Raw genomic sequence first — 27,158 nt, forward strand, 5'->3', positions numbered from 1 at the left:
TCAGGTTGTGGAGTTTATAAAATCTGTTCCGAGCCAGCGGGTTGCAGCCAGAGCTGCCAGCAAGTTCAAAGTCAGTACCCTGGGTTCAAGTCCCCACCACCCCCCGAGGCTGTTGCCCACTGACAGCATTCAGAGCTCATACCACTATTGGGAACTGCCAGAGCCCCAGCCACGGCCTTTCCCTGCCATGTAGAGGAAGGTAGTAGGGACACAGACGTGTAATGATGTGCAGAAGTCCAAGTAGAGAGTCACATCTCGGTCTCAGCCAACAGACTGTCCCCTAGTCCTGATGTCATTAGCACCATCTGAGAATTGGGATCTGTGGACAGGCAGAAGGATGCTCAGGTCATCATACACTCCATAGCGGACCTCACACATCCCACCACCATGCCCTTTTTCCAGATCTTCCAGAAATAACTCACCCACCCACCAGGTTCTTACCACTGGGGCACTTCCAGGAGCTGCCACCCCGCTGGTGGGCAGCAGGCTCCCGCCCTCTCCCCCATTCCTGGGTGTCAGCAGCCCCTCCTGCCATCTCTTCCTCCTCTTCTCCCTCAGACAGGAGGTCACAGATCTGCTGTTGCAGCTCTGGGCTAATGCTGTTCTCGGCCAACACGAGGCTCCGCAGGGCTGTTGGGTAATTTTCTACCATGTCCAGCAGGGTCTTGGGAAAGGGGAGATGTGCACAGAAAAGAGTAAACACGGGAGAGATGGCTAGTGTGTAAGAGTAGTGGCTGTTCTTCCTAAGGACCAGGGTTCAAGTCCCAGCACCCATATCACTGTTGGTCACATTTATAACTCCAGTTCCAGGGGATCTGATGCCACCTTCTGGCCTCCATGGGCACAAGAGACATAGAAGCAAAACATTCATTCACATAAAGTTATATTAAATACTAAGTTATAAAACTTAAAACACGATTTAGGCAGTCCTTGAACCCAACAGGCCAGCCTTGGGTGTGTCCCAGACAATAACTCACCCTGTCCCCTAGCTTGTCTCCAAAACACGATGGCTTCTCACCTGAGCTGACTGGTTGGTGAGCCCTGTGCCCTCCAAGTCTAGGACTTCTAGGGTACGGCTTGAGGCCACAGCTACAGCCAGCATCCCTGCCACATGGTCACCTAGGGAGATAGCACAAATGCTCAGCCATCTGGGGAAAACAGAGGTCTGTCAATCCTTGCTCCTGGTCAGGACCCAATACCTGGCCTGAAAGGTAGCAGCATCTTAAGTGAGACGAAGCAAGTCAGATCCAGATTCTGACCAAGGTTTAAACCTACCTGTCTGTTGGTCAATCTGATATGTGAGGATGGCTCCCTCACAAGACCCTTGGGGGTTCTCATTCATCCTCCCTCCCTCCCTTGTTACTATGGCAACTGATGATGTGATGTTTGGGACAGGGCAGCAGTGAACATTGAGGAGAATGATCTTAAGCTCACCCAGAGGGTTGTAGTCCAGGTTGAGAACTCGGACTTGGGAGCTGTGGGCCACAGCAATAGCGAGACGGCTCCAGCCCTTAGGGGTGATGCCAGGGTTGGCGCTTAGTGTTAGCTCCTTCAGACCTAAGCAGGAGCAGAGTGAATATCCAGGATGGGCAAAGTAAGGCCCTTCTCTACCCCGTGGCTATGGGGGTAACCCTAGTGGCTGGGAGCCACTTTGCCCCCAACCACAGCAGTCTAGAGCAGTTAGGGACCTACTCACGCCTCCCCTGCCTGGATCAGTTTCCACTCTGCTCAGTTCCTAAGCTTCTCCCTTCCTGAGAAGGGTAAAAAGGCATTCTTACTGCGCCCTCCCAGCTCCTCAACACTGGACCACACCCCCTTCTCTGCATTTAGCCTTCACCAGTCACACTAGCCCATGCATTCAGTAGGGCCCTGCTCACCAGACTTGGCCCCGTCTGGAGGGAGGAGGCCACAGATGAGGTTGATGGCTTCATCACCCAACATGCAGTCCCCCAGGTCAAGAGCCACAAGGGCAGGGTGGAGAGCCAGGGCTGGATTCAGCAAGGCCAGTCCTGCATCTGTCAGTGGGCTTCCATGTAGGCTGAAGGTTGAGATGAGATTAGTTATGTATGACCAGCCTTGTCTATTTGGGGAAGCCGCTCCTCCCTGTGACAAGACTGGGAAGGAAGAACAGAAATCCTAGATTTGAAGGAGTGCATGGAAAGGGAATTTGGTTTCTGGGGCAGGAACTGATGAGAACATTGCACAGGGAGGGGCGTGTGGATGGACAGTGAACCGCGGAGCCAGCACACACGCTCGTGGTCCTCCGAGATCCTTCAGCGGGAAGGGCTGGAACAGCTCGGCTCTAGCCTCCATGGGAGGTGACTCTTCATCAAAAATGAGGGGCTTCACACAATGAAGTTACTTGGGGGGTGGGGTGGGGAGGTCAGCATTCTCTGCTAGGTAGGGCTAGGTATCCCAGCAGGATAGCTTGTGGAGCAAAGTCTAGAACCGATGCATGTTTCTGGGAGGGTGTGGTGGACCCAGAGATGAGACGTGCATTAGAGGTTGCAAAGGTAGGACGGTGGGAGAACAGGTATTGGAAAGGTAGTGTGGAAATACAGGAGGTGGCAGAGGGTGTGTAGAGGGGTGCAGTGGCCGGGACCCCCTTGCGAGGGGACACACTCACAAGAGGGACTGGATGGAGCGGTTGGTCCGTAGCGCTTCTGCCAGCTGTTTGATGCGGCTGGGGCTAGACACGACGCCCAGGTTAAGGTTGAGCTGCGCCAGGGACGTGGCTCCAGCTAGGGCCCGGCAGATGCGGCCGAAGTCGCGGTCGCACAGGCGACAGCCGCGCAGCGAGAGCAGGCGCACCGCGTTGTCGCGCAGGCCGCGGCAGATGTCCCGCACCTCGGCGCCTGACAGCGGCTCCCCCGAAATCTGGATGGAGCTAGGCAGCATGGTCCCCACGGCTGGGCCTCGGGGGGCTGGCGCCGGTGTCCCGGCCTGGGCAGAAGTTGGCCGGGCTGCGGGAGGGGGCGGGGCGGGGACTCAGGTCGTGGTCCGGGTTAGGGTCGCGGCGGGAACGGAGGCGGAGGCGGCAGAGGCTGCGGCGGAGCCCGAAGCAACGGCGGCTGTGGCGGCGACGAAGCGCGCCCCGGCTGCGGCCGGATCGAAAGCAGGCGCGGGGCCGGGTGCGGAGGCGCGGAGGAGGGGCGGCGCGGGGGCGGGGGCGGGGGCGGCCGGGGACAGAGCGGTAGCCACCTCGCGCTGGTCCTCTCCCTCGCGGCTTGGGAGGCCGCGCCCGCTGTGCGGGCCCGGGGCCCGGCAGCAGGGCTCTCGGGGACAGCCGGGGCGGGATGCAGCTCAGCTTCAGCTGCTGAGCTGGAGCAGGCGGCGAGTTCCTATGGCAACGGTTGCGTCACTGGCCCTCGCCCCGCCCCCCCATCCCCGCATGGACCACGCGGCCCGCGCGGGGTGCGTGTCTTAGGGCAAAGGATTAGGATCTGAGGGCCTGACAGCGCGAAAAGTAGGTAGAAGGATGCAGTCTCACGTGGGGAGGGTGGAGGCAAGTCACATTGAGACAGCTTTTGATCTCATTTCCGCCTCTTATTCTCTGGTGCTTCTCCATTCTTAAGGTCTAGATCCGAGACTCAGCGCCTTCGCCAAAGGTCAGGACATTCAGTCCTGCTTGGAAGTTCATAGGCTCTTTAATCCGGCCGTGCCCCGCCCCTATGTCCCAGTGACGCGAGGCGTAGCATGCGTGGGGATTCCAGTCCACAGGAATTGACTGCCAGGTCAATATGGTTGCATGGGACAGGGCAGGTGAACCACCTTTCAAGATGTTTTAACATACTGGAAAACGGGGTTGCCCAAATTAAAGGTTGTCAGATCATCCCAGAGCTGTGGGAATCGGGGTGGGGGTGTGTAAAGCCACGACTACCACAGTGAAGCTGAGTTTTATCTCTGATTGCAATGGAGGCTTAATTAATGCAACAGGACAGTATAGTAGCCAGAGGAGGTGCGTTCTTTTCCTTAAAAAAAAGGGGAGGGGAAGTAAGAGGAGGGCGTGGTGGCACGCACCTTTAATCTCAGCTTTTGTGTTGCAGAGGCTGGTGGATCTCTCTGGCGTACAAGGTGAGTTCCAGGGCTTCACAGTGAGAACGTATCCCACCCCCATGCCCATCCCGGAAAAAAAAAAAAAAAAAAAAAGAGCAGCTCTACTTCTGTTAACTACGTTTTACTTAAAATATTAACAGGTTTGCAGGTGCCTCTAGTAGCCAGAAGATGGCGCTAAAGGTATGAGAGATCTGACCCACACCGTGGATGCTGAGAACTGAGCTACTGAATCCTTTTGCAATGGCAGTACACGCTTAAGCAGAGCCATCTCTCCAGCCCCTAGATCTTACTTTAACTGTGTTTGTGCCTGTGCCTGTGCAGTGAGCACACAGGTCCCTCAGAGGTCCTTGGAGCACCTGGAGCTGAAGTTCAAAGCAATTGTGAGACATTCATGGGTGCTGGGAACTGAAGTCCATTCCCCCTTGAAGAGCAGTGTCTGTTTAACCACTGAGCAGGCTCTCCAGCATCCTGAACTTACATTTTGTTGAAATAGGGTCTCACTGTGTAGCCCTAACTGGCTTGGAATTCTGTTGATTAGGTTGGCCTTGAAGATCCGCCTCCCTATGCACCCGAGTGCTGGGATTACGAGGAATGCACCACACTCGGCCTGAATTTTCTTCAGTGGAGGTTAAAGGGGAGTGGTTGTTAACACTCGGAAAAACCTTTAGGAAACTAAAGCCTCGTAGACCACGCTTGGCTTCAAATGTCCGCTCGATGGGGACATTCTTCCACGATGGCCCAAGTGCGGAAGGTCCTTGTAAGTGGAGATCTGTCACTGTTGCCTTGGCTTCTCAAAAGGACAGCAGCCTGGGGACTTAGGCCTGGGTGCATGGCCACGAGGACCATGGGCTCTTATGCTCGGGCCTGTGCCGCTCTGGGGACAGCTTCTGCAATCGGCTGTTCATGCTCTCTGTCTGCTTATCCTGCCCTCATCCTGGGTGTGAGGGCACAGAAGGCACGCGGCACTGCCATGGCTCAGGAACAGAGAAGGGCATCAGAATGGGGGGCAGGAGACTGGCTGGGGCAGGAGCTGCAGGTCCAGACCTCATCAGTATTTTAATTACCAAGTCTATATTTAGCAAGACAGGAGGGAAGGGAGAGAAAGGGGTAGGTGGTGAGGCCCAGAAGAGCTGACACACATCCTGCACTTGGCTGCAGACACTTGCAGTCCTAGTCATGAGTTCCTGGCCTTGAGCCCCTCAGAAGCCACGCCTGGCGCCCAGATGTTTAGGCAACAGCTTGGCGGTTGCAGACCCCAGCAGAGCCACATCCTCAGCACTGTCCGCTAATCTTTTGCCCCAGAGCTGGGGGGTCAGGGCAGGCCAAGGACTGCAGAGAGGGTCAGTGTGACTGCAGGGTCACTGCTATGGCCTTGGCGGTGGCATTGACCACAGCGACAGGAAGCTTGGCAGCAGGGAGCACAGCTGGGATGTCTCTGGGGACCCTCTGCATGGGTGGGATGTTGGGGCCCTCCAGGGTGTCCAGGATCCCTAAAAGAGGAAGGATGGAGAATGAGTGACAGAGCTGGGCAGGCCCCCGGTCAGCTCACCCAGTCTATTCCCTCTACGGCACTCCTGCCACTCACCCTCGACCACCTTGTGGTAGGCGAAATGCAGATAGAGCAGGAAGAGCATGTGCAGGGCAGCCAGTGTGCCACAGAGCAGCAGCCGCTGGGTAGGGCCCACAGTCCGTGACACCAACACTGCCACCTAGGGCCACAGGTATATAGTTCAGAAGGCCAGGTTTCAAAGTGAGGGGTGGAGAAGATACTCTAAGCCCAGGGCAGAACTGTCAGTGGACGCCTCTAGGGCCCGTTGTGGGGTGGACTGCAGAATCTGCTCGGCTTACCATGCGCAGGGTGGAGAGCCCACCCAACAGCAGCCAGAAGAGGTAGAAGAGGGCGTGAAGGTGGATGTTATAGGTGATGAACAGGACTATACAGTGCCCGAAGAGGCCGTAGCCCTACGGAGACGAGAGCACCATTGTTTGGGCTGGACTGCTGCTCCCACCCCAGGCCCACCCCCCCTGGTCCTCCTACCCCAGGCCCACCCCCCTCCCTGGTCCTCCCACCCCAGGCCCACCCCCTGGTCCTCCCACCCCAGGCCCACCTGCTGCTCCCACCCCAGGCCCACCCTGATCCTCCCACCCCAGGCCCACCCCTGGTCCTCCCACCCCAGGCCCACCCCTGCTGCTGCTGCTCCCACCCCAGGCCCTCCCTGTTCCTCCCACCCCAGGCCCACCCCCTGGTCCTCCCACCCCAGGCCCACCCCCTGCTGCTCCTGGTCCTCCCACCCCAGGCCCACCCCCTGGTCCTCCCACCCCAGGCCCACCCCCCCTCCCTGATCCTCCCACCCCAGGCCCACCCCTCCCTGATCCTCCCACCCCAGGCCCCACCCCTGCTGCTCCCACCCCAAGCCCCACCCCTGGTCCTCCCACCCCAGGCCCACCCCTGATCCTCCCACCCCAGGCCCACCCCTGATCCTCCCACCCCAGGCCCACCCCTCCCTGATCCTCCCACCCCAGGCCCACCCCTGGTCCTCCCACCCCAGGCCCACCCCTGGTCCTCCCACCCCAGGCCCACCCCTGGTCCTCCCACCCCAGGCTCACCTCCTGGTCCTCCCACCCCAGGCCCACCCCTGGTCCTCCCACCCCAGGCTCACCTCCTGGTCCTCCCACCCCTAGGCCCACCCCTGGTCCTCCCACCCCAGGCTCACCCCTGGTCCTCTCACCCCAGGCCCACCCCCTGGTCCTCCCACCCCAGGCCCACCCCCTGGTCCTCCCACCCCAGGCTCACCTCCTGGTCCTCCCACCCTAGGCCCACAGGTCCCAGGAGAGCAGCAGAGCTTCTTGGGCTCCCCTGCGTGCACCCCAGGTTTGGCTCCTTACCAGCAGTGCCAACATCTGGAGCATGGTGATCTGGGCATTACACAGGTAGGCAAGGAAGTAAATGAAGGACGAGACACCCAGCCAGTATCCGAAGCAGGTGCCTATGGCTGTGCCCATGAGGGTGCCCTCCCGCTGTGGGGTGAAGACTCTGCTTAGGTTGAGAGCTCGGGTCTCAGCCTTACCCAGGGCCTTTTCTGCAGGGCTGCTCCTGTCTTACTCCACAGTCATATCCTCAGAGAGTTTTCAACCTCCCCCTGCCACCCGTCTCCCCAGGCCTGTGTCCCGCTTACGATGATAGTGTCAGAAGTCTTCATCCCATGCAGAAGGATGGCAACCAGCGTGAAGACCAGCATGAGAGGTCCATAGAGCTCGCCGGCGACTTTCTGTCAATACAGCAATACGTTCACGGGAGACCGCGACGCCTTTTCTGCACACCTTCACAGGCGTAGCTTGGTGCCCGCCCTCCACCCTGATGCTTCCCCCTGCTCTGCAGACAGGCCTTTCCCTCCTCACCTGGGGGAAGTTGACCATCTTGATAGGGATCATGGACTCCAGGAGCCTGGGAGAGGAGAGGAGAGGAGAGGACAGGTGAGAGCAGAAGCAGCACTACGCTGTGTTCTGGTGGACAGGGTCTGAATCTTAACTCATGTGTCTCTGCCAGGAATAGGGCTGGCTCGCGGGGGACATACTGGACGAGAGGGGTAGGGGTAAAAACAGAATGACAAAGTCACTTTGAGGAAGGACAGCCCTCGGAACCTGAGGTAAGTGGAGAGGCAGCTTCTTGGAGAACTTGGAGAACTGGATTTGACTGTTTACCTACATGGCCGGGAGAAGACAGGCAGAGACACCCCAGAACTGTACAACATTGAGGGGTGAGAGAAGCAGCCTGCCTCCTGCCTCCTGCCTCTTCCTCTTCACTGCTCCAGGCAGTGAGCATCTTTCTGGAAAAATATACTTGAACCGGTATTAAAAATTCACACAGAAGGGGGAGGGGTTAGGGGGATGTTGGCCCTGGAAACCGGGAAGGGAATAACAATCAAAATGTAAATAAGAAATAAAGATTAAAAAAAAAAGAAAGAAAAGAAAAAAAAATTCACACAGAATAAAAAAGGGTCATTTCATCCTTTGCCCATGGCTACTATAGCTTGGGCTTTTCTTGTTTTTAGCAACGATTTTTGGACTATTCTTTTCAGTTAAGATATTACTTCCTTTGGTAAGCCTTCCCTTTTGGACCCCGAAGTCTTTCTAGGCTCCGGCGTCCCTCCTGTGTGTCCCGGCGCTCAGGGCCGAGTCCCCAGCCCACCCTCACTGGTGAGTGGGACATTCTCAGGACAGTGCTCCACACAGCGTCAGAACTCGGTGTGCACTTTCTCACTGGCCCTAGCTTTTGTGCTGGTTAGAGGATGAGTGAAGAATGAAGCCAGGACCAAATCCAGTTTCGGATAAGCAAGTTAATGACTGTGCTCTGGTACCGGTGCCCAGTCTGTTCTGATGCCAGAGGGGGCAGGGGTAAGGGCTGCAGAGCCTGAGAGCCATTGGTGTCAGGGGAGACTGGCTCAGGAGTAAGAACGCACTGCACTTGAGGAGCCACCTGAGGAGAGAGCTGTCTAGGAGTCCAGGTGAGGACGGACTAGGGACTAGGAAGGGATGAGAACAAAGTGAGTGCCACTTAAACTAGGTGCAGAGGGCAGTGCACCTGAGGGAGGTGCAGAAGGAAGGGGGGAGGGGTCAGCACACTTGAGGGAGGTGAGGGAGGTGCACACTTGGAGGTGCAGAAGGGGGAGGGGTCAGCACACTTAAAGGAGGTGCACAGGGAACAGGGGGGAGGGGTCAGTACACTTGATGGAGGTGCAGAGGGAACAGGGGAGGGGTCAGTACACTTGATGGAGGTGCAGAGGGGACAGGGGGGGAAGGGTCAGCACACTTGATGGAGGTGTAGAGGGAAGGGGGGGTAGCACACTTGAGGGAGGTGCAGAAGGGGAGGGGGGGCACACTTGAGGGAGGTGCAGAAGGGGACGGGGGGAAGGGTCAGCACACTTGATGGAGGTGTAGAGGGAAGGGGGGTCAGCACACTTGAGGGAGGTGCAGAAGGGGGAGGGGTCAGCACACTTGAGGGAGGTGCAGAAGGGGAGGGGTCAGCACACTTGAGGGAGGTGTAGAGCGGAGGGAGGGGTCAGCACATTTGAGGGAGGTGCAGAAGGGGAGGGGCCAGCACACTTGAGGGAGGTGCAGAAGGGGAGGGTCAGCACACTTGAGGGAGGTGCAGAAGGGGGAGGGGTCCAGCACATTTGAGGGAGGTGCAGAGGGAGCTGGGGGAGGAGGGGTCCAACACACTTGAGGGAGGTGCACAGGCAACGGGGGAGGGGTCAGCACACTTGATGGAGGTGTAGAGGGAAGGGGGGGTCAGCACATTTGAGGGAGGTGCAGGTGGGGGTGGGGGAACGACGGGGGCGGGGATTAGCGCACTTGATGGAGGACCTAGCCAATTGTACTTTTCACCATGTATTCAGCAACAAGTTCAGTGACCAGAGTGATGGGGTTACAAGTATGGGAGCCCACCAGAGCTCAGGGCTCTGTATCTGACTGAAGTCTGGACGAGGGCCTAGATGTGAGGACAGATGTTTCAGAGAAGGCTCCTCACCTGCTTCGGACCTGGGCAGGCTCCACATCAAAGTAGGGTCTCAGGATGTCGATATTGGCATACAAACTGAAGGCCTTTGAAGCTTGTCTCTTCCCTGCCTGCCACATCTGAAAGGAGATGGGTATTATGAAAAACTCCTGGCTCTAGACTGTTACCGGGCCTCCGCTTGATTTCTGTGTAGGTCTAAGTGGAAAAAGTGTATCAACCTAGGACACACACAGGTCTTCCTTTCCATTGGCTTACCTGATCTGCTACCTGCCGGCTCAGTTGTCCCTTAAAGCCTTTCATGCCGAGGAACTCCCCGTCCTCTTCTTCTGCAGCAGCTGCATCAGCATCTACCTCTTCCTCCCGCAGGCGCTGATGTAGCTCACCCATGTCCTCGAAGCTGGAGCCTGAGGTATCGTCCATGTTCTCCATATCAATCACAGCCGAGCCCCCACCCTGTGAAGACAATGGCTCCTAGTGTGAGGGGCCCTTCCGTTGCATCCTTTGGTTCTCCCCTCATCTGACAGTTTGAGGCTTTGCTCTTCCACTGACGAGGATATGGCTTGGAACTGCTACCCACTGTGTTATACATAACCTTTCACTGCTGGCAACTCTTAGTGGCGACACTTGTAGTTCGCCCTCTCCCCCCTCGCCCCTCCCAAAGCTCCAAAGAGTTGCAAAGAAGCCCATCTGCCTTTCCCAACTCTCAAACAAGCCTATTTTAGGAAGTGCCAGTGAATTCTATCCTGTAGTCCCATACTATGCCTGATCCAGGCAGATCCCCCAACCCGTCTGCAAAGCCCTGGGCAGGTACAGAGACTCGAACCTTAGTCTAGCCCTTTCACGCCAGCACAAGCTCTACACACTTTCGCGTGGAAGACTGAAAGAGGACAGGCAGTGTGGCAATGGAGCCGACTTCCACGCCGCGAGAAAAAATAGCAACCACACTCGGCCGCCAGCCCGGGGAGTTGCTGGCAGCAAGAGCTCTCAATACCTGGATGTTTTCTTCGAAGCCTCCCCATTCCGGGCCAGCACCATTTCGGACGCCGCTGGCCGGCGCCGCCTGAGTCGCCATGTCCCTCGAGGCTTCCCGTCGCTGAAGCTAGCGCTCGTGGGAATAGTGTGAGACCTGGGCCCGAGGGAAGGAAAGGTTCAGAGGAGCGACTGGGCGAGGTAGGACCAGCCGGAACGCAAAAGTGAGAAACCCGGATGTTTGGCCCCAATTGACGTCCGGAAGTGAAGGACGTGGACAGAGGCGGGACAAGATATCGCGACAGTGAAGATTGCCGGAGACGGAACGTTGCCGCGGAGACGGAGGCGGGCCGCTAGCACGCACGCGCTAACTTGGAGCCTCCTCTCACGGCGGATGGTGGAAGATGGCGGCTGCTCAGGCAGTGGAGGAAATGCGGACTCGCGTGGTTCTGGGAGAGTTTGGGGTTCGCAATGTAAGAGATCGGACCGCGGGAGGGATGGGGGAGGCACGGGAGAGAGGAGGCCTGGTGTATGGCCTGGCCTTACTGCCCTTTCTGTTGGCTCTAGGTCCACACCACTGACTTTCCCGGTAACTACTCCGGTTATGATGATGCCTGGGACCAGGACCGGTTCGAGAAGGTGGGTAGGGCTGGAAGTGTCCAGACGGCTTGAGGGGCCAGACCTCACAGGTTGGGTTGGGGATCGCTGTTTTCATGAAACATGTATGTATTAGGCGATCCATGGACGGGCCGTCAGACACCGCCCCTGTTTGTGGAATAAATTGTTTGCTCTCGGTGGGGTAATGGGCCACAAACAAGTTATTTCAGTATAATAAAATAGCGATGAAGATGCTGGGATGGGGTAGGAATCATTGATGCACTTAGTCCAGCCAATTGAAGGGACGTAGTTAGGGAGTGACATTTGAATTAAGCTTTGAACTATGAATAAAAGTTGAGCGGTGAAGGCCTAATTGGAGTTTCATTATAAACGCTTGTATAAGGTTTGCTCTGAGTCAGCTGCAGCAGCTCATTTTTGTCAGAATGTAAGTCCACTAGCATGAGCAGTAGATAAGATTGGAATGCATTTTAGACTCTGTGGGTGATAGATTTTTATTTTTATGTCTTTTTGAAACAGGGTTCCCTGGCTGCCCTGGCACCCCTTTGTAGACCAGGCCGGACTCAAACTCAGATTGGTCCACCTGCCTCTGCCTCCCGTGCACAGGATTAAAGGCATGAGCCACCATGCCCCGTTAGAATTTTTCAGTAGACTGATAAAATTTTGCAATCTTGATAGCTGGGAAGGAATGAATCTGGCGAATCTGCCAGCTAGTGTATGGAGGCTGAAATTGGGGGCATGGATGAACTGCAGATGGTGGTAATGGAGTGAGAGTAGTAACTAGCTGATGCGAACCATTGCTGTGGTGAGGGCAGTGTGAGAAAGGACCTTGTGGCTTGAGGAACGGATAACCTTTTCTTGGTATGTATGTTTGCCTGCATGTGTATTTGTGCACCACTGTTCCCAGCAGTGTGAGGAGGTCCCACTGGGTGCTGGGAACCAAATCCATTCTTCTGCAAGAGCAGTAAGTGCTCTTAACTCCAGCCGCACTGGGAAACTGTGTTGCTGGCTGTGTCATTTGCTAAGCGGGAGAACGAGGGCGATGGCACAGTTGTTTGCGAAGTCTACGGGTCGAGTGGTGATGCTTGAAGTCAGACCAAGGTCAGGAGCTGCTATGCCCTTGCTTGAGTCAGCAGCATGAAGGTCACCCAGGGGATTTAGAACCTGGGAGAAAGTAACATTTACTGGGTGGAAGAGAAAATTTAGATAAGGAAAAGTAGATATTTAAAAATGCAAGTATCAAATGGTTTAAATAGGTGGGAAGTTCTGCTTTTTGTACAGTAGCTTCGCTGGGTGGTCTGTGGACTATCTGGGAAGCCAGGCATAGTGGCACACACCTTTAATCCCAGCACTCAAGAAGCAGAGGCAGGGGGTTGGGGATTTAGCTCAGTGGTAGAGCACTTGCCTAGCAAGCGCAAGGCCCTGGGTTCAGTCCCCAGCTCCTAAAAAAAGAAGAAAAAAAAAAAAAGAAGCAGAGGCAGGTGGATCTTTGAGTTTGAGGCCAGCCTAGTCTACAGAGTGAGTTCTAGGACAGCCAGGGCTACAGAAAAACCATGTCTTGAAAAACGTAAACAAGAAACAGTGCACTGCCCTCCCAGTGGGACTAGAGACAAAATGTCTACTGATGATCATGAGGGATAGTGCCAGGGTAGGATGGATTCACACAAGAGGAACAGGTTTCCCACCCACTGGGCTTTCCCTACCCCTCTAGAACTTCCGTGTGGACGTGGTGCATATGGACGAGAGCACACTGGAGTTCGACATGGTGGGGATTGATGCTGCCATTGCCAATGCCTTCCGGAGGATTCTGTTAGCTGAGGTATTAGAAGTCGTGGACTGGAGTGTGGAAACTCACCCATCTGTAGACTCCCGGGCAGTCTATAATATGAACACCTATAATATGAACACTTCAGAGGGCAGTCCGGGCTACATAGTAAACCTTGTATCAAATCTGAAGGGCAAAACTAAAAAGGGCTGCCCCTTGTTTTTCCAGGTAGGGGATGGGTGGAGGTCAGGTAGATCATTTTGCTTCCTTGGGCAGGTGCCAACAATGGCTGTGGAAAAGGTTTTGGTGTATAACAACACATCCATCGTCCAGGATGAGATCCTTGCTCACCGCCTGGGGCTCATCCCCATTCTTGCTGATCCACGTCTCTTTGAATATCGGAACCCAGGTGAGGCTGAGAGGTTGAGATTATGAGTTAGGCAGAACTGTCCTGGAATCTGTCATGGGCTCAGATCCCAGGCCTAATTAACTGTGATCTTAGTTGGCTCTTGTACATGGGCCTTCGCCTGTGAGAACGGCTGCGCCCTCACTCTTAGCACAGTGCCAGCAGCGCTCAGAGGCTCTTTCCACCTTTACATGGTTTCTAGGGATTGAAGTTGGGTCTGTGGGTTTAAGCGAGCATGCACCCTCACTCTGAGGCTTCTTGTCAGCCTGTTACTAGAGCTAGTAGGGCCAGGCAGGCATGGTGGTGTACATCTTTACTCCCAGGACTGGCAGAAGTTTAAGGCCAGCCTGGTCTACACAGCAAATTCCAGGATAGACAGGGCTTGTGAAACCCTATCTCAGAGCCAAACCAACCCTGCTGCTTCTCCCTGTACAGGAGAGGAGGAGGGAACAGAGATAGATACGCTACAGTTTCGGCTGCAGGTCAGGTGTACCAGGAACCCCAGTGCTGCTAAGGATTCTTCCGACCCCAATGAACTCTATGTGAACCACAAAGGTGAGCGGTGCTGAGAGGGCCCACCAGCCTGGGTGGGCAATTGTAGGATCTGGGGTTTCTGACATTTTCCCTCTAGTTTATACCAGGCACATGACGTGGGTGCCCTTGGGAAACCAGGCTGATGTCTTCCCGGAGGGCACGGTTCGCCCTGTGCATGACGACATCCTCATTGCCCAGCTTCGGCCCGGTCAGGAGATTGACCTGATGATGCACTGCGTCAAGGGCATCGGTGAGAACCCCGTGAGTCTGACTGTAGTGGTGCAGTAGGATGTGGCACCAACAGGCAGAAAGCCAACGTGTTTGTGTTGTCCCAGGCAAAGACCATGCCAAGTTCTCACCGGTGGCCACAGCCAGCTACAGGCTCCTGCCGGACATCACCCTGCTTGAACCTGTGGAAGGGGAAGCAGCCGAGGAGCTGAGCCAGTGCTTCTCACCCGGCGTGATTGAGGTGCAGGAAGTACAAGGTGTGCTTTTGGTGATTGAGACCCAAGGGTGTTTTGTTTGAAGGTAACAGACAAGGAAAGTTCTTAATAGGCAAGGTGTGGTATTGTTTTCCTTAGGTAAAAAGGTGGCCAGGGTTGCCAACGCTCGGCTGGATACCTTCAGCAGGGAGATCTTCCGTCATGAGAAGCTCAAGAAGGCCGTGCGGCTTGCCCGTGTTCGGGACCATTACATCTGTGAGTGACGGTAGTACTCTCTGGATAGGATTTAGAACTGGCCTATAAAAGGTAAGTCCTGCTGGACTGAGTGTTTTCTTTGTTCTCTAGTTTCTGTGGAGTCAACTGGGGTTTTGCCACCAGATGTGTTGGTGAGTGAAGCTATCAAGATCCTGATGGGGAAGTGCCGGCGGTTCTTGGATGAACTAGATGCAGTTGAGATGGACTGAGGCTTCCACAGTACTTCTGGAAGGGCTTGGCTGCTCTTGGAGTGTGACCTTTTCCCAACTGCTCCGCTATGCCCGGTGTTAACTGGAGGTCTGATTTCAGTCTCATTTCTAGTTACTACATTTTATTAAATGTGCCACAGACTAAGATGCCTTTGTAAGGCCTTTGCTGTAAATAAATTGATCTTAAAAGTTTTTTCAGGCTGACTTTTGTCTAGTAAGAAGCCCTGCCTCAGAGCAGGTTGGCAATAATAAGGACTGGGTTTACTAAAGCTGTCTGAGAAAGGCCAGATTACAACAGCTCCAGCAGAGGGGAAGACACAGGAAGCTCGCTACTGTGCATCTCCCAGGCTCCCAATGGAAAGAGCTGTCATTAGTCCCAGCTGTGTCGCCACTGTCAGCCTAGGAGAGACAGACTTAGGTTTTGGTGGTCAGGGACCTGATTGCTTGATAGCTTGGGTGACTCGTCAACAGTCTTTCTGTTGTCCCTCTGTTGTCCCCTAACAGGATGCTTGGAGTCACTGGGTTGAAGAAGGAAAATAGGGCCTTCTGTATGAAACAGGTTTTACTGACATGCACATGTACTTTAGAGTTAGCATTTCTACAAAAGTTCTATAAACAATAGAAAATCTCTAGCATGAAGTCATAGGATGTTAAAAATATTACAACATAATAAATACAACTACATCCTCCGTAGCCCTAAGCAGACAGGAGTAGGCAGCTATCAAATCTGGAGGGAAATACTGAGCTCACCTTACAATCTGTAGACCCCAAGCACCACGCAGAAGGAGGACGGCCGGCTTTGTGCAGCTGTAGAGCAGACAGTGACCTCGAATCCTAGTAGCTACTTCCTAGCTCTGACTCCAACTCTACCATGCCTGCCTGTGTCCCACACCAGGTCAAAGTTGGGGCTGGGTGGACAGTGGGCCTGTTAGCATACAGACACACAGGTCACATCTGCCTGTCACAATAGGCAGGACTAGGTCCCACACCCATCTTTGTTTGCTTCATTCCCTTTCCAGGGACCAAAAGTGTTGGCAATGACTGGAACGCTTTTTGACCTTCAGAAGCTTAAAAGACCATTGAGATTCTCAAAGGCACCCGGACTCAGCTAGTCCCAGGAGGGACAGTGGCTCTGCTCACTCGTCAGAAGCCTCCTTGGTCTGATTACTCTCGTATGGTTGGTGTGTCACTGGGGAACCCTCCAGGGTCCATCAGAAGGGCAAGATGTCCACTCTAAGGAATTCTGCCCAGCTCTTGTCCCTGGATGGTGTGCTCAGACTTTAGCAATAGCCTGTACCACGGTCCCACCAAGCGACCAGATTCTAGCTTTAGGTTGAGACGAGGAAGCTGGCCAGACACAGGTCAGCATGTAGCACCTCGGCCAGACATGCCCCTGGAGTGGAGGAGGATCCCGAAAGCCCCATGGCAAGGAGCTCAAGTGCCGTCCAAAGGAAACCGGCTGAGCCCTTGCGCACACGGACGATCAGGTCAGTGGGGCTGGGCACGACACCCTGGTTGGTCCTCCTGTCTGCACTGGTGCAGCTGCTCTGGGCAAAGCCATGGTGCTCTAGCTTTTCTTGGAGAAGCCCACACTGCAGGTGGCTGCCGACTCCCAGGCCACCTCCTTGGAATGGTGGAGGTCCCAATACCCTTTTACTTTAGTGGGATGACTCAGGCCCTCTCACAGGACCCACTCTGCTCCAGCTTTACCTGGATCTGAGCTCCTCCAGGCTGACTCGGTGGGAAGTGAGGTGGCAGTGTGAGGAGGGCCTAGAAATTAGCTACACAGGGAAGAAGAGATGACAACCGAGGCCGGAGAAGGATGCCCAAAAGCTTGATTCAGGGTTCAAAGATGGTGGCCAGTCCACCCTCCTCACTGTCCAGCACTTCTGTCTCCAGCATTGGTTTGGGTTTTTTGAAAAGCCAGGGAAGGTTCTTAATGTGGACTTCTTTTCGGAACTGTTCTCCCAAGGGTTTCTGTCGGAAACAAAAAAGAAAATGGATTCTGAGTCCAGGATGAGTTAGACACACCCCCACCCCCACCCACATACTGTCAGAACAGGCAGTGACCAGTTTGCTGGGTCCAGGCTGTGGGTTAGAGGACCTCCACCACCACACCCTCACACACACACTTTGGACACAGAACAGTCAAGTGACTAGCTGGTTTTGAGTTTACCTGCAGCAGTCTAAGACAACCACCACTGTGTGGGACTGCAAGCCCTAATGGGTGCATGACTCACCCCAATGCAGCCAGCGATGAGGCGTTTGAAGTGGTCCTTCCGTCGTTTATCAGCTGCTTTTTGAAGGGAGGGGTTTAGAAGCTTGCAGTCAAATTGGTCCAGAGACTCCTTGTTTATCTCAGGGATCTGCTCCATTACTGCTCTTATCTCTAGGTACCTGGGGCGCTGGTTAAATGGGGATAAGCTCACTGGATCCACGCCACACCCACTTCTCAGGGGCAGCACAGGCAGTGTGGCAGATGCCACAGCTCAGGATCTGGGGAGCAAGGTAAAGTGAAGCACTAGGCTGCCAGCCACCCCGCCTGGCACACTTACCAGTGCCTCGTATATCTGGAAGGCCAAGTGGACCAGGGAAGCCATGCACCCGTCGTGCTGCCCGTGCATCTGCAGCCCTTTGAGCACGCTGGTGAAGAGCCACGTGACGGCATCTGCGAGCAGGGTCCCAGACATCACCTGGGAAGACAGCTGTGCTCAGGAGCCACGCCAACCTCGGAAGGGGCCATACCCCAGTCCTCACACTGACTCGCTCCTCTAGCCTGACTTAACTGACAGAGTGAAGAGCCCCTGCCCTGTGCTCGACACTCCGTCTCCTGCTACTCTGAATAAGGGAGGGGAGCTTGACTCAGCAGGGCAGGCCTTTAATGGTTATACTGCACACCCTTGGTTCTGGCCTGTGCTCTCTGCTTCCTGTGTGGTGAGTAGCTGTCACCACAGTGAACTCAACCACACTTTATCACCATGGACTGAAACCTGAGACTCCTGACTTCAGCTAGTCTGTTAGGTGAATGGCGTCACAGCAGTACAAAGGTAACCGCCGGGCTTGAGGTCTGTGAGCTCAGCTACTAAGACTGAGGCAGGCTGGCAAAGACATGGCCTCCTGGGGATGAAGCAGTGAACTCAAGGCTAGCTGGGTAAAGTTAGTCAGACCCTTCAGTCAAAATAAAAGGGAAAGGGACTTGGGCTTAGCTCAGTGGTGAAGTGCTTCCCTAGCACGCTGTGGCCTGAGGCCCACCCTCCAACCACACAAAGGAGTGAGGTGAGTAAGCACACCTGTTTGAGGAGAGGCCAACAGAGCTGTGTGGTCGCCCTCTGGCAAGACAGGGTATCCTTCCAGGTCAGGGAATTAAATGCTGTGATCAACAGTGCTGTGCAAACATCCTGTGTAGGAAAGACAGATTATAATGGGGTTAAGCACCGTTACCTCTGGTTGCCCTAGACGCCAATTCAGGGCTTTAGTCCCAGCAGCTACCCTGGGCTACTGAGTGAGTTCCAGGCCAGACAAGGTGAGATTTTGTTTCTTTTAGAAAAAGAGAGAGCGAAGGCTGGGGTGGGGGTAGAAATAGCTGTGTGAGGGATAGACAAAAGCTCAGGGCTACAGAAGCCAAACACCAGGAATCTGCAGCAGTGTACTGAGAGCATCTGCCCAGAGCAGGAAAGTCCAAGCTGGATGAGAGAGGCACCCACCTCATGCTTCATCAGGCATTTGCCCAGGTCTGTGAGCTCCACAACAGACGAAGGGGCTACTTCGGTGGCCATCATCTCCTCGTCTGTAAACAATGTGGAACATTAAGCACTATTCTTCCTCAGCAAAGAGGAACACCCGAGCTGAAAGCCCTAGCCAGCCAGTACTGAGCAGTGCTACACTGCCCTCTAAGTGTCCATGAAGGAGTGACAACCTAGATAGGGATGTGGATGACGCCTGGGAGCGAGCACTACAGGAGCGTCTGGGTGGTGAGTGGCTGAGGACACTAGGGTATGTCGCATGTGAGTGCTCATGCTACCAGGCATGAACTTTGTTACTGGAGGACAGGAGGAATAGCTTGGTCCCTTCCCTAAGACAGCCCACAGCGAGGGGGACAGGCAAGGAATTAAACGGAAACAGTGCAGGCGATCACAGGTGCTTGGGAATGTGGCATTTCGCAGACCGGACATGAAGACTGGTGGAGGAGATAACATGAGCGGAGACTGATGAGTGGAGAGGGTCATGTCATGGTAGAAGGAAACTGCAAGCGGGGCAGCACGAGACTATGGTAGGTCTGTCCTGTCTCTCTCTAAGGGCTGAGCCACTGCTTACTTACCGTCTCCATCCGCAGTGGGAGTGGCAGTGTGCTCGGCAGTCTTCTTTGACACACAACAAGCCACTAGGAGAGAGCACAGTTCCTAGGCTAGGAGAAGGTCCCGTCTACCCACTCCATAACAGCCTCCTCTCACCAACTATCTCAGGCCATCGCTGGCCACATGAAGGCTGGTGGGCAGATACTGTCCAAGAATAAAAATCAGCTTCCCCGATAGAAAGTGGTATTCTGAGGACCCCAACCAGACAGGGGGTCCCTCCTCCAGTCAGTCAGCTAGGGGGACATCACAGACTACTCTTAGGGAAGGTGACTGACATATCCCTAACTACTTTGGATTGACAATAAATGACTAGTATTGAATCTGTCAACATTTCTGAACATAGAAATTGACATCCATGTTCAAGAATTAAGCTTTTTCTTATTTTATCTAGCTAGAAAGTTGTTGCCAACATTAATTCAAGTTCTCATTTTGGATCCCTTTCTTATTTGGTTGTGAACACTTCATTCAGAGACTGACTTGTCATCCTTCAGCCTTGGGGTGGCCGGGTGAGCAGCTTCCCTGGTCCCCACAAGTCACTTACTGATTAGGTCCATGACTTCTCGGGTTAACATCCTCACCAGCTGTTCCTCCAGCATTTCTTGAGATTCGGGGTTGTCCTCTGCAATCTCATCTTCTCCACTGCCAAGAACCAGGGGACACATTCCATGAAAGAGCAAAAGCGCCGAGGACAAGAAAAGTGGTGACCCGCACCTGCCCTTCCCCAAGGCCAATTCTATGCTGTCTCTCCCTATGTCTGTGTTCTGAAGCTGTTATCAGGGATCAGCAGCAGTCCACTGCAGGACACTGTCTCTTGAGACTGCTTGGTTGGAATAATGGAGGGCTCAGGAGAGGTAAGGGGGAAAGACCCCCCCCCCCCACAGAAAGGTTTGAGTTCAGTATCTGCCCACTCACTGGTAACAGCCTGTCCAGACAAACTGCCTCCCATCTAGGCTGGAGGTGGTTATAAACCACTGCCATTCTAGCCACAGGATAGCCAGAACCTGCCTGCCCCTTCTTCCTTTCCCCACCGGAAGCTGGCTGCTGGCTCACCCACCCAGGAGGGGTACTCCTTACCACAGGACACTCCTCTGGTTGATGACGTGCCACTTCTGAGAAAGCCTCTGGAGAGACAAGACAAGTGCTAGAATGGACAGAGGCTGGAGAACATGGCCTACTACTAATTTTTCTTCTTATCTGTAGTCTAGGCTGTCCAAGAACTCACTATAAATCCCAGGCTCGCCTTAAACGTGTGAGTGATCCTCCTGTTCCAGCTTCCTTGGTGCTGGGATTATAGATGTAAGGTGTAACACACAGCCATTAAGGTGAACTATAGGCCCAACTAATTACCCAGAAAGAAACTCATTATGCCAACCTAAAGTTTTGATTTAGTCAAGACAGGAAAGAGTTGAATTGTTGGAACAGATATCAAACTTCTATGTTACAAGTGTTGAAGAATTCAATATTTGCATTTATTGCCAATCTAAGGGGTTCAGGGATGTGTCAGTCACCTTCCTGTAACATCTCCCAAGCCAGGCAGACCAAATACAGTGACAAGGAGGTACGGTGTCTATAGCCTTGCTCTGCTGACTGACAAGGACAGAGTGTCAACCGGTCTGTGCTGAAACTGATTAACACATGAGGAGTTCTGGGTCTCTCTGGAAACATCTGCTCTCTGTCAAGCTGTCTACTGCTTCATCCTAGAGCCATGGGCAGATGCAGAGGAAACAGTCCTTTGATCATCTCTCCTCACTGGAGGACTTAAGCAGGACTGAAGGTGCCCCGTAGCAACAAAGCTGCCTGCTTCTCTGGGGCTGCTCTACACACAGCAGCAATCACCTGCTGGGGAGACACCTCACAGACGGCATGTCGGCGCTGGGGGAGCACTTCAGGAGCCCCTTAGGGTAAGACTCCAGAGCAGCCATGCACCTTTGTGTGTGCATCTGGTGTTCTGTACGGACCATGTGCACACCTGTGTTGAGGCTGGAGATGAAGTGTTTCCCTCTATCCATCTTCATCATAGTTTTGAATCTCCCCGAACTTGGAGCTTATCAATTATCATAGTCTGTTGGGCCAAAGAGCTCCAGATGCTGTGTGGTTACAGATGTGTGGCAACACGCCTGGCTTTCGTGTGTCTTCTGGAGATCTACATTCACGTCATTACACTTTATGGGCGCCTAAGCCATCTCCCCAGTTCTCTTTGCCCACTGCGCCGACCCACTTACCATGTGAAGGTAGGTGAAGAGCGGTCCAAGGATGGGAGATATCAGGGTCTCGTAGTGTTCTGGGGGGCAGAAGAGCACGAGGGGCTTCACGAAGACACGTGCTGCCGCAGGTTAAGGAGTTCCTCACATGAGCAGGCCGTTCTCTCTCCAGCCAACAAGCTGCACTACTGGGCAGTACTACAGGGCTTTCGAGTGCCAACCATGTCCTGTGTTGGCAGGAAAACCACTCCTGCTTGACCTGGAATCCTAAGCTGCAAATACTCAATGTCTTGTGCATCAGTCTAACTGCCTTTTCTGTTTAGCTGTACATCCCAGGCCTGCGCTGCTGAGGAGACTTAAAAGACATCCTACACAAAAGGCTCTGGATGAAGACGAAGTCTTGAGTGTTCTTTTGTACCAGCCTTCATCTGTAGCTCCAGCTACCAGGAGGCTAAGGAAGATGGTGAGCCCAAGATTTCCAGGTCAGCCTGGAGAACACTGAGATTGTTACTCAAAACCAAAACAAAATAAATCCAGGAGTGGTAGCAGCCAATACTTAGGAGGCATAGGCCGAAGAGAGAACTCTAAAATAAATAAATACAAAACCCAGGTGGTTCATGCCTAGAATCCAGCATTTAGGAGGTTAAGGCAGGAGGGCAGCATGTGTAGGGTTAGCCTAAACTACATATATACCGTCCCTGGCGAATCCAAACCGACTAAAAAGAAGCACTGAACAAACTGTAGAAAAGGAAATAAACTGTTGTATTTCTCAGAAGTAGGAAGACAATAATTATCTCCAGAGAGGCCCTCTGAGGGTTTGTAAAATACCCCCCCTCACTGGAGCCGCCTTCCTGTTTTCCCCATCTCACTCAAGTCTACTGTCCCACCATTCCCTGCAGTCAGGTCTCCCTCCCTCTCACTCCTCTCTCTAGTTTTCTGGCCTCTGGGTTGTCAGGGCATTTGAGGATATGAAGCATAGATCTGAGCCGGAAGTCAGGAATATTGTTCAAGTTGACGAAAGCTGAACCAAGGAGCTGGGTAGCAAGGTCCTCCACAGTGTAGAAATCTTGCTGCATGGAAGGGCCTGCCTTCCCTAGGATGTGGTAACTGTAAGGCAAAGTCACTGGTGTTGGTACTCAGTGCTGTCAGACCTGCTCAAGGGTCCTGCAGTGCTTGGTAGACCGAGGCTGCAGCTCAGTGTGGTGTGCATGTGCTGGGCATCACTAAGCCCTGTAACCAGAACAGAGACCTGGCTAGCTGCCTCCCACTGCCCACGAGGAGGAGAGGACAAGCACTCAGATGAGAGCAGACGCACTCCCCTCTTAACTCTTGGCTCATCGCTATGCATGAGCACGGACACAGTGAGTGTAAACTTCAAGTCACAGCCAGGGCTGTGAGGTGACACAGTAAGGTGCGATGTAGGAAAGCAGGCTGCTCCATAGAATGAACACCAACTTCCCTTCTACTGCCTGCCCCACCTCACCCCTACCCCAGAATTCCCCACCAAAGTCTGTGTTAGCTTCCCTACAGAATGAGTGTTTAGTGAGGACTCGTGGAGCAGTGCTGGGCCGTTACCAGTTTTCATAGAGGATGCCGAAGAACCGCTGCATTCTTTCCAAAATGGTTCTATAGACAGGGTGGTCATTGATTTCCAAGAGAGGCTGAGGTAATCCTACAAATAAGAAATGGGCTGGGAACATGCTTTTCCCAAAGAGCCAACAGCCAAGAGCAGGCGTGTATGTGAACAGGTGTACATTACAAAGCAGTGGCCGTAAATTCCAGTCAGCAGAGTACTAAAACCATCGTGAAGTTGTTACACCTTTCTCCTCCTCCCATCTTCCTGCAACTGGGTACGAGACCCAGGGCCAGGTCCACGACAGTTAACCCAGAATCTCTCCTGCATTTGACATAGTTAACTTTCACTAGTCCTTCAGGAAGGAACTTCCCAGACAAACAGGTTAGGCCTCCAAACTGACACTCTCCCAAGGACCTGCCTCTTTCCTTCCTAGCAGAGTCCACATTTAAGACTATTTTGTCATTTCTGTCTTTATCAAAGGTAAGAATGAGTGATTCTATCAGGGTGAAAATTGAGAGACCTGGTCAGGGGAGGTTAGGATGAACCTGACAGGGAGGTAAAGCCTTCTTACCTAATATTGCCGTTTTTTCAGATTCAACGATATCTAGAGCCTTGGTGAAAGGCTCTGCCATTTTGGTTAGCATCTCCGGTGTATATAAAGTATTGTGAGTTCTGAAAGAAATAAGGGCGTCATGTAAACATCTGGCTAGCCTTCCAAGCAGATTCCCCCATCATCACTACCCTCAAGAAAGGCAACAAAAACAAAGAAAAAAATGAGGATTCTCCAGAGAAAGATGCACTCTTGAAGTGTTAACTACATTGTGTACGATCTCCCTGGCCTAATAACACATCAAATCCTGAGATCGAAGGACAGCCACAACAATATGACTCTAAAGCAAAATCCGTTTAGGCTTGAGTTGATGCAGGACACTCCCAGTTTTCTGACTATTTGGTGGTACCTAACGGTCTTAGTTAGGGTTTTACTGCTGTGAACAGACTCCATGACCAAGGCAACTCTTTTTTTTTCTTTTTTCTTTTTTTCGGAGCTGGGGACCGAACCCAGGGCCTTGCTGGCTAGGCAAGCGCTCTACCACTGAGCTAAATCCCCAACCCCGACCAAGGCAACTCTTATAAGGACAACATTTAACCGGAGCTGGCTTACAGCTTCAGACTTTTAGTCCATTAGCATCATAGTGGAAAGCGCAGCAGCACCCGTGCTCGAGGAATGGAGAGTTCTGTCTTTAAAGAAAGCCAGGAGCAGACAGCCTCTTCCGCACTGGGTGGAGCTTCAAAGCCTACCCCACAGTGACACTGACTCCATCGAGGCCACACCTCCTAAAAGTACCACTCTCTATGGGCCAAGCACTTTCAAATCACCACACCAATGAGAGAAATGTCCGTGACACGAATGTGCCAGAGCAGGACAGGAGCGGTATGACCCACCTTTCATTTCCTTGTCTCTGTTTATGGAGCACAGACCTGACAAACGTCAGCACAGCTTCCAAGAGGAAAAAATTCAAACATGTTCCCCATCAAAATGCCATGTGTTACCAAGGGACAAGGACTAGGAACAGGACCTGCCTGACTCCTGCTCATACTAACTACTTCACTGCACAGTCAACAGCCACATCCACCCTTGCTTTTCTGGAGACAGGGACCAAACCCAGGACCCAGGACTGTAAAACCCACTGGGTTTACCAACTCTAAAACAGTCACTGATTTAATTATGATGTGTGTGTGTAGACCACATGAGCTTCTGTGCCCTGGTAGGCTAGAAGATGAACCAGATCCCCTGGAGCTGGATGTAGTTATCAGCTACCTGATGGGGTGCAATGAACCAAACCCCAGTCCTGTGAAAGGGCAGCAAGTGCCTTTTAAGCTCTGAGCCATTTCTCTAGTCACCTCAGCTTTCTGTTGACTTAAAAAAGGGGGAAAATGTCTTATTAATATTAGACATTAATACTGGCCTGGGGCCTGCTATACAAATTTGGCAGGCCTTGATCTCAGAGATTTTTCCCATTTTACCTTCTGGAATTACAAGTGTGAGTCACTTTAGATGACTCCCTTTTGAGGTGAGATCTTGTTAACTTGCCCAAGCTAAGCTGGCCTTGAACTTACTCTACAGCCATAGTGACCTTTGAACTTTCTAATAAAAGCCCAAGGATCAAGCTGGGAATCCTATGCTTCTCCTGAAAGGTGACTTTAGGACATCTGCAGTATCGAGCACTGACAGACAGACATGCATCACAGAATGACGTGCTGGTCAGTAATGCACACAAGAGGGATCCCATCAGACCAACCATGAGATGGACACCACAGTGCATGCAGCTGCACTGAGACTGTAGTGGATACAGTGCAACAAACATGTTACATCGACAGTCACAGAACACTCCAGCCTACAATTATGTATGGCATGGAATACATACATGGCAATGAGAACCAGTGATTATCACTTCATGAATTATTGGAGTTTAAAAATATCAGACCAGCATGGTGGTGCACACCTTTAATCCTAACCCTCAGGAGGTAGAGGTAAGAGGAACTCAATAACTTAGTGGCCAGCCTAGTCTTACACAGTGAATTTCAGGACAACCAGGGCTATGTAGAGATGTCCTTTCTTAAAAAACAAATCAAATGAAAAAAAAAAAAAAATACAGCAGAGTGCTTTTCTTTCCACAATCTAATAGAGGATTTAAAAGAAGTTTCTAAACAGCCTTAGTCTCGTGCCAGTCCAGAGGTTTCATAATCCTAGAAAATGTTCTCCCAGCGTGTCAGTGGCTGTGAGAGCTTTCTCTTCTGAGACTGGGTCTACTCTGTGGTTCAGGCTACCCTGGAGTTTTTGTTCTCCTGTTCCACCCTCCCGAGTGTTAGGGACAGATCTGCTGCCCCATCCCTGGCTCCTACAGAGCTATCGGCAGACGGAGGTGGGAAACTGATGCTCAGAATCCTGACCCTGGGCAGCCTAAGCTAATAAAGTCCATGCCTCCATGTGGGGGTGGGGAGTGGATCCACTTGCAGAATAAAGATGTGAAGAAAACATGTGTGGGGCTGGGGCTGGTGAGATGGCTCAGCAGTAAAGGTGCTTGCCATTAAGACTGATTTGATCTGAGTTCAATCCCTAGGACCAATAGGGTAGAAGAAGAAAAAAAAACCCCACAACTTCTTCTAAGTTGTTCTCTGACCCCGTTGGCATGCCTGAGCTTACAAAGTGAGCAAATATTAAAAAGAAACAACAAAGGCCTAAGAGATGGCGCACCAGCCATGAGCACCTGTTCTCCTGGAGAGGACAAAATTTTGATTCCCAGCATCCACACAGTGATTAGTAACTTCTTGAAACCAGCTCCAGGGGATGGCATGTTCCTTGGCCTCTGTGGGGAGCCCACAGAAGGTAGCAGGCTAGCCCAGAGCTAGCTGTACAGATGGTAGCAGGCTAGCACAGAGCTAGCTGTACTGTACAGTCAGGTCTTGAACTTGTCCTCCTGTTCCGTCTACCACGCGATGAGCTCAGTGTAAAGACCTCTAATAGGCTTGTTGCTTTGTTTTTAAAGACTTATTTATTTATTCTGTATGAGTGCACTGTGGCTATCTTCAGATGCACCAGAGGAGGGCATCAGATCCCATTACAGATGGCTGTGAGCCAAGCTTCTTCAACAGTGAACGGTCCCTGAAGGAGGGCACCCTCTGCTGTAGGCCGTTTGGGACGCCCCAGGGACGCACAGGCCTTTTGCTGACTAAGCCGTCTGAGACACCTGCACTCCCAGCTGACCTCTATGAACTCGCCCGTTCACCGACGCAGACTCTTACTAGTGCCTGTCTAGGGAACAAAGACAGACGACTGTTTCTCCAGGAAAAGTGTCTGACACTGAGACAGGAAAATTGTATGTTTAAGGTCAACCTGACTTGAGCAAGGTTCTCAGAAAAATAAAAACAAAAACAAAACTACACTCTGCTCAATTTGTAGTATTTTGCTTTCTGAAACAAAATTCTCTCAGAAGTTTAGGATCATGGTAATAGTATAAAATAATGTCTGATATAATTACTTGAATGAATTTAAATTGACTCTGAGCAAATGAGCCATAGTTTGTTTGTTTCTCTCTCTCTCTCTCTCTCTCTCTCTCTCTCTCTCTCTCTCTCTCTCTCAGGTCTTGGAGCTGGAGAGATGGCTCAGTGGTTAAGAACACTGGCTGCCCTTCCAGAAGACTTGGGTCCAATTGCTAGCATCCATATGGCAGCTCACAACTGTCTGTGACTCCAGTTCA

General features: G+C 52.8%; 5 protein-coding genes across 7 annotated transcripts in view; 2 read left to right on the plus strand and 3 right to left on the minus strand.

Moving 5' to 3' along the window:
* Lrrc73 (leucine rich repeat containing 73) lies at positions 1-3,127 on the minus strand. 3 transcript variants are annotated; one of them, XM_032900636.1, is made up of 6 exons: positions 2,627-3,127; positions 1,878-2,038; positions 1,435-1,557; positions 1,019-1,119; positions 442-664; positions 1-319 (listed from the first exon to the last, which is right to left on the minus strand). In XM_032900636.1, the coding sequence occupies exons 1-6, from the start codon at positions 2,896-2,898 to the stop codon at positions 249-251; spliced, it is 951 nt and encodes a 316-aa protein (XP_032756527.1). In that variant the 5' UTR covers positions 2,899-3,127; the 3' UTR covers positions 1-248. The 3 variants fall into 3 exon arrangements, with proteins under 3 accessions (XP_032756527.1, XP_032756529.1, XP_032756528.1); XM_032900638.1 differs by having other exon boundaries at positions 1,878-2,114; positions 2,627-2,724; XM_032900637.1 differs by lacking the exon at positions 1,435-1,557.
* LOC116898406 (alanine and glycine-rich protein-like) lies at positions 2,897-3,427 on the plus strand. Its single transcript, XM_032899694.1, has one exon. It carries the CDS (start codon positions 2,897-2,899, stop codon positions 3,425-3,427), a length of 531 nt encoding a protein of 176 aa, XP_032755585.1.
* A 734-nt stretch (positions 3,428-4,161) lies between these two features.
* Yipf3 (Yip1 domain family member 3) lies at positions 4,162-10,811 on the minus strand. The gene is made up of 9 exons (XM_032900634.1): positions 10,563-10,811; positions 9,827-10,024; positions 9,584-9,690; positions 7,456-7,501; positions 7,233-7,325; positions 6,943-7,074; positions 5,905-6,018; positions 5,642-5,765; positions 4,162-5,546 (listed from the first exon to the last, which is right to left on the minus strand). Exons 1-9 carry the CDS (start codon positions 10,641-10,643, stop codon positions 5,398-5,400), a joined length of 1,044 nt encoding a protein of 347 aa, XP_032756525.1. The 5' UTR covers positions 10,644-10,811; the 3' UTR covers positions 4,162-5,397.
* Positions 10,812-10,874: 63 nt separating this feature from the next.
* Positions 10,875-14,960, plus strand: Polr1c (RNA polymerase I and III subunit C). Its single transcript, XM_032900635.1, has 9 exons — positions 10,875-11,013; positions 11,108-11,179; positions 12,867-12,974; positions 13,197-13,329; positions 13,762-13,881; positions 13,958-14,110; positions 14,196-14,345; positions 14,442-14,558; positions 14,649-14,960. Exons 1-9 carry the CDS (start codon positions 10,945-10,947, stop codon positions 14,765-14,767), a joined length of 1,041 nt encoding a protein of 346 aa, XP_032756526.1. The 5' UTR covers positions 10,875-10,944; the 3' UTR covers positions 14,768-14,960.
* Positions 14,961-15,311: 351 nt separating this feature from the next.
* Xpo5 (exportin 5) overlaps positions 15,312-27,158 on the minus strand; it is a 37,694-nt gene continuing 25,847 nt past the window's right edge. Inside the window, exons 21-32 of the mRNA XM_032900640.1 lie at positions 23,471-23,571; positions 22,899-22,995; positions 22,294-22,430; positions 21,345-21,442; positions 20,197-20,243; positions 19,664-19,761; positions 19,086-19,148; positions 18,472-18,554; positions 18,058-18,165; positions 17,323-17,460; positions 17,008-17,172; positions 15,312-16,744 (exon numbers count right to left, since the gene is read on the minus strand). Coding sequence (XP_032756531.1) covers positions 16,607-16,744; positions 17,008-17,172; positions 17,323-17,460; positions 18,058-18,165; positions 18,472-18,554; positions 19,086-19,148; positions 19,664-19,761; positions 20,197-20,243; positions 21,345-21,442; positions 22,294-22,430; positions 22,899-22,995; positions 23,471-23,571 — 1,273 coding nt within the window. The 3' untranslated portion in view covers positions 15,312-16,606. The remainder of the gene's footprint in view (positions 16,745-17,007; positions 17,173-17,322; positions 17,461-18,057; positions 18,166-18,471; positions 18,555-19,085; positions 19,149-19,663; positions 19,762-20,196; positions 20,244-21,344; positions 21,443-22,293; positions 22,431-22,898; positions 22,996-23,470; positions 23,572-27,158) is intronic.

The sequence above is a fragment of the Rattus rattus genome, chromosome 4 (genome assembly GCF_011064425.1).
Source record: "Rattus rattus isolate New Zealand chromosome 4, Rrattus_CSIRO_v1, whole genome shotgun sequence".
Classification (NCBI taxonomy): domain Eukaryota; kingdom Metazoa; phylum Chordata; class Mammalia; order Rodentia; family Muridae; genus Rattus; species Rattus rattus.